The sequence below is a fragment of the Bactrocera dorsalis genome, unplaced genomic scaffold (genome assembly GCF_023373825.1).
Source record: "Bactrocera dorsalis isolate Fly_Bdor unplaced genomic scaffold, ASM2337382v1 BdCtg193, whole genome shotgun sequence".
Classification (NCBI taxonomy): Eukaryota; Metazoa; Arthropoda; class Insecta; order Diptera; family Tephritidae; genus Bactrocera; species Bactrocera dorsalis.
In genome coordinates, this window is record NW_026038244.1 from 31,060 (window position 1) to 40,430 (window position 9,371).

General features: G+C 30.6%; 3 protein-coding genes across 4 annotated transcripts; 1 reads left to right on the plus strand and 2 right to left on the minus strand.

Moving 5' to 3' along the window:
• Nucleotides 1-23: 23 nt before the first annotated feature.
• LOC105227582 (28S ribosomal protein S15, mitochondrial) lies at nt 24-1,098 on the minus strand. Its single transcript, XM_011207002.3, has 3 exons — nt 813-1,098; nt 622-755; nt 24-553 (listed from the first exon to the last, which is right to left on the minus strand). Exons 1-3 carry the CDS (start codon nt 1,019-1,021, stop codon nt 78-80), a joined length of 819 nt encoding a protein of 272 aa, XP_011205304.2. The 5' UTR covers nt 1,022-1,098; the 3' UTR covers nt 24-77.
• A 243-nt stretch (nt 1,099-1,341) lies between these two features.
• Nucleotides 1,342-2,187, plus strand: LOC105227569 (39S ribosomal protein L43, mitochondrial). Its single transcript, XM_049461988.1, has 3 exons — nt 1,342-1,558; nt 1,634-1,740; nt 1,798-2,187. The coding sequence occupies exons 1-3, from the start codon at nt 1,422-1,424 to the stop codon at nt 2,133-2,135; spliced, it is 582 nt and encodes a 193-aa protein (XP_049317945.1). The 5' UTR covers nt 1,342-1,421; the 3' UTR covers nt 2,136-2,187.
• Nucleotides 2,188-4,012: 1,825 nt separating this feature from the next.
• On the minus strand, nt 4,013-8,476 carry LOC105227553 (tumor necrosis factor alpha-induced protein 8-like protein). Of its 2 annotated transcripts, XM_049461986.1 has the most exons (5): nt 8,335-8,476; nt 7,483-7,637; nt 7,112-7,249; nt 6,140-6,411; nt 4,013-6,034 (listed from the first exon to the last, which is right to left on the minus strand). In XM_049461986.1, the coding sequence occupies exons 1-5, from the start codon at nt 8,420-8,422 to the stop codon at nt 5,980-5,982; spliced, it is 708 nt and encodes a 235-aa protein (XP_049317943.1). In that variant the 5' UTR covers nt 8,423-8,476; the 3' UTR covers nt 4,013-5,979. The 2 variants fall into 2 exon arrangements, with proteins under 2 accessions (XP_049317943.1, XP_049317944.1); XM_049461987.1 differs by having other exon boundaries at nt 4,013-6,411; nt 8,335-8,475.
• Between the last annotated feature and the right edge of the window lie 895 nt (nt 8,477-9,371).

Consider the following 9,371-nt stretch of genomic DNA (forward strand, 5'->3'; position numbering starts at 1 on the left):
CGTCTAATGGCAAGACAATAAAATTTAGTTAACGAATATTTATTTTATAATGCTTTAACAATGTGTTTTGGTTTTAATTATTCTCTATCTTCCGTTTTTGTTTCTCGTTCGGATTTCAGATATTCTAGTTCTCTTTTAAAGTCTGCTATTTGCTCTTCTGTTACGGTGAGTGGTATTTCTAAATCAATTTGTTCTTTGTGTACAAATTCCATTTTCTTAATCGCGTCTTCTAAAAAGGGAATCTTCTGCTCATTTAACACTTTACGATATTCAGCAAGGCGTTCCTCCTTGATCTGTTCACAATGCGCATCAGTAAGCTTTTGTAGGGATTCCTTTCTTGTTATCCAATGGAATTTTGTTGGTGGCGGTTTGTAAACTAAATCAAGCTTCTCCAACATCCATTCAAATCTTCTATAGTCCCAACGGCGTAAATATTTCAAAAATTTCTTTCGCTTGTCAATTAGTTCTTTTAAAGTAACCTTCACTTTGATATTTCTAGGAAATTTATCAAGTTGCTCTTGCATACTACGTATTCTCACTGTCATTCGCGCCACTATATCGAAAAAATATTTTATTTATTTAAGAGAAACTAAAGCATTTACAATTTTCAAATGATCTTACATTTAGCTTCCATAGAACCATAATCAAGCGGATGTCGTTGAACTTCTTTGATCATCTGGTCACGTAAATAACGTGAAGTTTCTGCTAAGGGGTTATTGCCAAGTTGAAAGAGTGATTGTACAACTGGGTCGGCGCTATATAAAAAAAAAATAAATTATAGTATCCAACAGCTACAGTAAGTATTAACTTACTCTTGCAGCTCTTTGGAGTTTTTAAAATCTAATCGTAATTCTTTTTCATTAATTGATGGCAATTTTCCTAAATCTCCACTTTTCTCCGGCTTTGTACAGGGAAGTTTTTCCGGACGTACCCATTTGATTTTTAAATCCGATTTGAAGGCGTAATCCCGTGCCAACTGCCAATGCACGCTGGATGTGCGAAGAATTTTACCAAAGTTCATTTTATTTTATGTTAAAATTATGAACAATATCAAAAAGCAAAATAACCTACTAGAATAGTTTTACGAAATGTCAACTAAAAGTAGGTTATGTCACATCAGGGTTGCTAATGCGTTACACATAAAAAATTTAATTAACGGGATAAATATAAATATTAATTTGTATAATACGCGTTAGTCTATTCATTATTATGGATTTTTAAGCTAAAAATAGAATAATTATATTTGCATTAAGCCTAATTCTTTTACATTAGTTTTTGTTTCCAGTGGTTAATATTTTACACACAGCACAGAACCACCCTTGCAACAGCTGTTTATTCCATAACAAATAGGTTAGTTTCTTATTCCGCTTCTCTAAAAGTAATAATTTTCTTCTTTACCAGTTACTAAGTTTTAAATTAAAATGTCGAATAGTCATTTATTCCTTAAATCTGGATTTCCACGTGCGCCGCTTCAAAATGGCATTGGACGCTATGTTTGCCAATTGCAGCGTGTTACATTAAAGTTCTGTAAGAACCATGGCTCCAGCCGCGGCATGAGGTACTCACCTATACAATTTTCTTTACTTGCTTGCAATGTTTACATTTAAAAAACATTTTGTGCTTACATAAATAGAGAATTCATTGAGAACCATCTGGTTGACTTTGCCAAAGAAAATCCCGGCGTAGTGGTTTATGTTAAACCTCGCCGTCATCGTGGACCGGTACTAGTTGGTGAATATTGTAAGTAAATATTAATACAACATATGCACAAATATTACATTTGATTTTCAATTTTAGTAAATGGTGATCGCGAATGGCTAAACTGCCGCAACGCCAATAAAGATGACATTTCCAAATGGCTTCAACTGCTAAAAACGCAGAATGGTAGTTCAAGTTCATTGCGTTTACGTAAAATGTGGCATACTGATGTGCCATCAATACAGGGTCCATGGACGCCATTTACATTACGAGCACCAGAGGCAAATGTGGCAACATATCCCAACGCAGACGCTTCACGACCACTCGATGTGGAACAATCGGCAACTGATAAACTTATTGAATTATTTAAACAACAGCGTCTTGCTGATAAAAACAAATCCACAGATGAAGTGTTGGAAGAAAAACGTGCTGAATAATTGTAATTAATTAATATAACAAAAAATATAGTTTAAAGTGTTGAAAAGAAAATATGCTATTGTTAATCTTTTTTAAATCGGCAAAGATATATGCATATCGCTCATTTGCTGCAAGACCGGCATAATTCAAAAAACGTGAATTTTGAGTTAATGCTGCAGAATTGTTCGTTATATCATACTTCATGTTGAGTGAAAAATTCATATGAATACCTCTTATATGCTCCGCTTGAGAAGAGGTGTAAGGTTGGAGTCACCGTGTAAGGTTGTAGTAAGTTGAAAACTTTAAACGCGTTTTCTGGAGAATCGATTTTTTTGACTTATGCCGGTCTTGCAGCAAATGAGCGATATGTACTATGTGTGACAATGCAACTACAAAAAAGATGTTAGGACTGTGATGAGTCCGTTTCCACGCAAGTAGGGCCCCCAACGGACTCGGATATTTATCAGGCTAAGGATTGTAAAGTCGACAGCTTTCCTCTAAAATATTTCGGGAATGTTTTCTGCGGTTGTAAACAACACCAACAATAACTCTGATATACTGTTTTGTTGTGTATATTTGATCGTTTTTGCAGAAAAACAAGTAACCCGTTATGTCTAGGTCAGTTACCTATGTAATTATTGGTTCATTTATTTTAACAAAATTTAAATTTTCCTGAAACAGTCGATACTTACATTGTAGCTGTAGTTAATAAAGTGCATTTTTTTGTGGTGTTCAACATATATTTATTCTGTAATAAATAAAACTTAAAACGGCTTAATAACATATAAAACAAATTAATAGTATTCCTCTATCACTAAAACACCAAATTTTTAGCATAAATACAAAATACTTTCAATTAATATATTTCATGACAATACTCGCACATAAACTAAACAGCAATTTGATATGACTATTATTGCTACTTCATTTTCAAAGAAATATAACGCCTTCAGTCATTCTTCAACGACAACTACAATATTAAATAATATAAATATATACCTGTTATTGTTGTAAACTATTTAAAATAACTTTTGTTTTCTCATTAACAATGATTTTTTGTATGTGTATGCGTGTACATTACATCTTGATTATAAGGAAATATTTTTAGACGCGAAAAATATTAAATATAAATTTGTAATACAACATTAATTTAATAGTAAAAATATAAAAAATATGCACCATATGTTTTGTATATAAAGAATAAGCATACATATGACAAGATTGTGTATATTTTGGAATATGTTTGTAAATGAAATTATAATGCAAGTAACATACATTTCAAGGTAACGTTTGAGTAAATTTATGAACTGTATAATTTTATAGTGTATTAGTGCGTGTAAGTGTATGTGTGTATATGCACGCGTGTACATTATAATAATCGTTGGTATATCAGTGGGTAAATACGAGTACATTTATTTAAGTCGAGTACATTATTTGAGTACAATACTTATGTATGTATGTAGTTATTTTTGTATATCCAAATAAAGAACTGTAAACGATATGTTTGTTACGATTCTTAAAAGAACGTTTTAAGGTTGCTTTCGGATATGGAAACATTAAGTGTTTTTTATGTGCATTTAACGAAAAATCTATACATTAGCTTGCATAAGCTTATGGAATGTGATGCCATTGCTTTTATTAATAGAACTACATATATATGTATATGGCCAATGTAGGAAATATTAAAAACCAATATGCGAAATTTTAAAATCCAGTCAATTACTATGGATTCTAAATACAAATTTTGCCAAGTAAATAATGCAAAATTCAATTTGAGAATGAGAAAAATCAAGAATTACATTTGAAGTTCAATTACCAAGTTAAAAACAAAATATTATATATAATTTCACTTTCGTACAACGTTATTTTTTAATTTTTGTTTACGATTATTAATGTAAAAAAAAAACACTAAAATGCCGCGATTTATTGCTCAAAACGTCATGTTACTTTTTTTGCGAATGCCATTGAAAAAGCGAAATTTTTCATAAATGCATTTATCTGCTAGGCATTTCAGCTAAATTATTATTATAGTAGTATTTACTAGCGCTTTACAAAATTTTTATTGCTGAGAAAATGTCTTTGCCATAAGCCGAGCCTAAAACTCTTTGCTTTCAAACGAGATCAATGATTGATCGGCGCTATTCAGTTGTATCTACTTCAACTCCATTATTAAGTACATTAGCCTTGCAATGTTTTAAAAAGTGCTTCGAATGTTTTCAATATACTTATGCAGCCAAATTTTTTTATTTTAAGAATTTTTTCAATTTAGCATAGTAAATACTTCACGAAAGTCACGAATTTCCTATAGTCAGTGGCATTATTTGTAACGTTCTCTCAATTGAATGCTTATAATGCGCAAAAGGCTCAGTTTGTTAGCTCAAAAACTTTCAGTATTAGTTAAGTTTAGTTTAGTTAACTCATATTTAGTCATTTAGTATAGAAAATACAAAATTGATATTATAATTTGCGTACTCCTTTAAAATACATAATACATATACACTAGCATAGTAGTTTACAAACGTACAAACGTACACAATTACATATGTTTATGGTAAATTTAGTTTTAGTTTAAATTTTTTGCAGTGTAATGAGTCTTTACTACGTTTAAAAAGTCCCTAATGCTCAGACAATAATTGAGCTTTTGCAAAGTTTTCATTTTCATTTTAATTTTCAGTTGCAATGTCTGTACATATGTATGTCGTAGTATAAAAATAGTACTGAAACTATGTACACACATGCGTACCTAATACAAATGTATAGTAGTTAATTTAGAAAAAGTTTGCTTTTATTGTTTTTTATTTGGTTTTTTCCGAATTTTGTCTTTTTTTGTTAAATTTGTGGCAACTCTGTAGCCTGTGAATGCATTACGATTTTGTTTTTTATTTTAGCTTCTTAAACTTATCTGCTTAGTCTACATAATAACAATACATTTGATACAACAATCAATAAACGAACAGGACGCCAAACTGTTATTGCAATTCCATTGTACGCATGAATAATATTTCCGTTTAATTTGAGTGGTTAGGTTATAAAACGAAGGTAATGCGAAAGCAATATTAATGATAATACTCATAATTGACAAATTTCGATTTTTGCTGATTGAAACAAATTAATTATGTTAACGAGTAAGAATTTAAGGAATTTCTAGCACCTTAACCGAAAGTATTTTAATTCTGTATCGCATTTTGGTAAAAAAAAATATATTTCAAGTCCTTTAAAATTATTAAACTTTTTAAATAAAATCTTCACATTAAAATAAACGATAATATTATTTATGTTGTACATTTGTGCTTTGTTGTCTTTAAATGCTTTCTTTTCAATATGTACCAATACTTCAGCACTTGTGCATATTCCTTGTTGTTGTTTTCATTTCATTTTATGTGCTAGTTTTTTTTATTATTTATTTATTTAATATCACCATAGAAAAATAATCGTTCAAAAATTAGTTTTTTTGTTTGCTTGTTTCATATTTACTAGCTTATAATAAATATTATTATCATTGTTATCGATAGAATTTATCAATAACGCTGTTAACATTAGAATGCTCAATCAATAGCATCAAAAATATTCGTATTATCATAACACAATTATCGGCAATGAGACAATCATCGCCATTATAATTCATAAATAAATACATACATACATCAATAACGCCTGTCACATCTGTTATTATTTGTTACCGTGAATATATTTAGCATAACGTTCATCATTATTTATTTTATGTTTCTTTCTTTTTTTTTTGTGTTTTATAATATTTAAGACAAGCGTATTCGATAAAAGTGCTGTAATTTATTTTATTGTTATTATATATATTATTTTTGGTTTCTGGTTCCATACTAATGACCTAAATTCCATTTAAGCCTTTCATTTGCGTTCACATCTTCGCTTTTTGCCGCCGCGTTTAAAGTACTTTGCAGTCCTTTGGACGAGACGAGACAAGACGAGGAGTTGAGTGTGTAAGCGTGTCAAAGTGTCCATAATACAAATTTTGTGTTGCACACATACGGCGCACACGCTTACTTACATGTCTCCCGCTTCCATGGCAGTATTTATGTCGCTGACAATTTTGCCCATTAATTCACGATATGGCGAATTGGGTTTGAAGGCGGTCTCTAAGAGTGCGGTATCACCGAAAAAGTTAAAGACTTCATCGATGCGATTTAGTGACTTTTCGGTGAGATGTCGTTGGACAATTGACTTGAGGGCGGCATGTGATTCAGCAATGGACTTTTGTAGATACGGCAGGTCGAAGCTGTAATCTACTTCATAGAAGGAAATCACTGCGAGTTGTGTATTCTGAAATAATCACATAGATTAAGTAAATTAAATGTTTTAAAAAATTGTATGGTGGAATTTAATTTTAAGTATTTTGATAGTGATCTAATAAAGCAAGTCGGTAAATTTAATTTGCGTTAAAAAGTTCAAAAACAAATGGCAAAAACGTTAGCTCTTGTTTAAGAAGTAACGAAGGATTTTTTTCGATAAGAACTATTTGAAAAAAAAAAATGTTGCGAAACTTTTAAAATGTCCGCCAAAAATACAATTTTCCGTTTTTTTCTTTCGTCCAAGTTTGAAGTTAAGGTTTTTTGTTCACCTTGAATGATCCTGTGCGGGCGCATTTTTTTCCGAAAGGTCACCGGAAAACCCGTTGTCGGCATTGGCCGAGTTTAAAATATTTTTTTTAATAAAAAATTCCAAAATTTCTTTGTTAATAGTGTATGTGTATTCTAATAAAATATTTAATTTTTTATATTAGGAAAAAATTTTGGAAAAAAGGCGGTGTTTTACCCGAGGAAAGCCATGCAACCCCTAAATAAAAGCTGAATAGTGTACTCATGTACATAAGTGTGGCACATTTAAAGAATTCTCTCCATTTTTTAATATTTACTGTTTATAAAGTGTAATATTATTTTCAATTACTTATTTGTTGTTATTATATATTTACTTGCATTTAATTATATTTATGTATATGCAAACACATTTTGATTACACTTACTTGAAACTTCCGCTTAAAGACGTCCGCATCCTTCAGTTCGTCGGCACTGAATTGATTATTTCGATGTAGGACACCAATTTTGATAACAATTTTTATTATATTTTTTATCAGCTTCTCCGCCTTAACTTTGTTGCCCGTCTGCATTGAAGTAGATATGTAAATGTAAATACAATTATGCAATTGAAAGTTGGCGTAAGAAAAGAGGCAGCATTTATTAAGGAAGTATGTAAGTATATACGAGTATGTAATATAAAGATACTTAATATGAAAAGTTCTCACAAATTGTGATTATTAAATTTTATTTATTCTCATACATATGTATGTATGTTTGTATGAAGTTGGTGAAAAAGTTGATTGGAACGCGCACTTACATGCATTTTACAAAGGCGATATAAATTATCAAGAAGCGATGCGGTTGTGCCGTCAATAAAGGTTTTCGCTATGTTCTTGGTGGCCATGCGCGAGAGGATCTTCTTCTGGGCACGCAAGCCAATGTCACGCGACTTGAAAGCACTGTCAGCCATAACTGAAGAAAAGTGAAAAAAGGAACAATGAAAAATAATAACAAAAAAATTAAATTAAAAATACAAATAAAATTATAAAATTACAATACAATTAATTATTTTTTTGCGACTTTTATAAATAAATTGAGTCAACAAATACTATTAATACGCAGCTTTCAAACTCACAACTCAACATAGGCCTGTTAATAGATTTATAAATAAGTATGTAATTGCAAAACTATTTAGAAAATAAATACATCATAAAAAATTAAAATACTATTTTTAAAAATACATATTTATTTGTAAGAAAGTGCATAATAACAACAAAACACATGCATCCACTGCATTCAATTGAAGGGCGTCTGCTGCGCACTACTTTCGATTTGCATGAGAAAATAATTACTTCTAGTTTAAGTTTTTTTTTTGCAACGAAGTCAGGCAAGGAAACTAGAATAACTAACCACTAACACAATAGGTCTAGAATTGATTTATGCAAACAAAAAACTATTATAATGTGAAAAACTGAATACATTACAAAAGGCATAAAAGTGCAAAGGCACAAAACGTAACTCACACACAAGCACACTAACGTAAATATGTATCTAACGGCATTAAGTATTTAAATTGGAAAAATCAAAAGAACCAAAAGCTATATTTCCATAACTCATATGCGATATACGGTGATTGGTTGGTTCATTGCTTGAGTGCTCGCTTGTTTACCTTCTAGATTCCAATAGTCGACGCTCCATAGCAGCAGACATTGACGCAAGCCTTCCGCTGCCATTTTGCTGTCAAATCCTGACATCATAGTCGTTTTGTTTAGTTTGTATGCAATTTTTTAAATGGGATAAGAAGAAAAATCGAAAATGCAAGAGATTTTCATTTTCAATAATTTGGAAATATATACAAACATATGTACATTAAGGAGTGAGTGCAGGCTTTTTACGTGTACAGTTGGAAAATTATAATAAATATTCATTGATGCGGTGTGGAGTGGAATGTTGGAATATTTATTTGGAAACGAAAAGCAAAATGCGAAAATATAAATTAACTGTTTAATTATGACAACTTAGGTTTTTTGTTAGGTTACTTTGCTATATAAAGTGCTAAACAACTATAATTTCGTAAACTTGAAGTATTTCAATTACGCTGCTGTACTTTAAACCTCTCAATGAATGTACAGAGTTCGAAGTTATTTATAAATATTTTTTATGAATAATTGATTTTTACTTTGATTATTATTAAAACAAATATTTCCGTGAGTTTTCAAACAAATAAGCAATTGTTTACTGCCTTAAAAATAGACAACTCTTCACTAATATATATAATATGTATTTAAAATTTATAATATTAGACAGAATTCACTTTATTTACTCGCTACTTGAAATACTTTTTGGGATATCGAACTTAGAAGCAAATGCAAATAGAAGCGTGACTTTTGTACTATATGTACCGTACTGCGTTGGTCTAAACATTTTGAGCGACCGCCGTGTTCTTTTCAAAAATAATTTTCTACATGTTTGGGGCAGACCTGGTTCAAAAGCGTTTCATCAATCTATAAGAGATATGGACAGCTTTGCTACTTTGCTGGGCTTTTTTTGTGGAGTTTTATGGATTTTTCCGATATTAGCGACTGCTTTTTTGTTTTACCGAAACAGGGTATCAAATAGTCTATTTACAAACTGATCAAATCTGACCCGATTCCAAGAATTTTCTGTTCACAAATTCCGTAATTTACGACTTTGACTGGGTTTTTC

What these genes read in the sequence shown, in the direction of transcription:
- LOC105227569 (XM_049461988.1), top strand. Translation starts at nt 1,422, where the DNA reads ATGTCGAATAGTCATTTATTCCTTAAATCTGGATTTCCACGTGCGCCG. An exon ending in GGCTCCAGCCGCGGCATGAG is followed by an intron (nt 1,559 to 1,633) that starts GTACTCACCTAT and finishes TTACATAAATAG; the next exon opens with AGAATTCATTGAGAACCATC. An exon ending in GGTACTAGTTGGTGAATATT is followed by an intron (nt 1,741 to 1,797) that starts GTAAGTAAATAT and finishes TTTCAATTTTAG; the next exon opens with TAAATGGTGATCGCGAATGG.
- LOC105227553 (XM_049461986.1), bottom strand. Translation starts at nt 8,422, where the DNA reads ATGATGTCAGGATTTGACAGCAAAATGGCAGCGGAAGGCTTGCGTCAA. An exon ending in ATCGCCTTTGTAAAATGCAT is followed by an intron (nt 7,250 to 7,482) that starts GTAAGTGCGCGT and finishes ACTTCAATGCAG; the next exon opens with ACGGGCAACAAAGTTAAGGC. An exon ending in GCCATGGAAGCGGGAGACAT is followed by an intron (nt 6,035 to 6,139) that starts GTAAGTAAGCGT and finishes TCTCGTCCAAAG; the next exon opens with GACTGCAAAGTACTTTAAAC.
- LOC105227582 (XM_011207002.3), bottom strand. Translation starts at nt 1,021, where the DNA reads ATGAACTTTGGTAAAATTCTTCGCACATCCAGCGTGCATTGGCAGTTG. An exon ending in AACTCCAAAGAGCTGCAAGA is followed by an intron (nt 756 to 812) that starts GTAAGTTAATAC and finishes TTTTTTATATAG; the next exon opens with CGCCGACCCAGTTGTACAAT. An exon ending in TGGTTCTATGGAAGCTAAAT is followed by an intron (nt 554 to 621) that starts GTAAGATCATTT and finishes TTTTCGATATAG; the next exon opens with TGGCGCGAATGACAGTGAGA.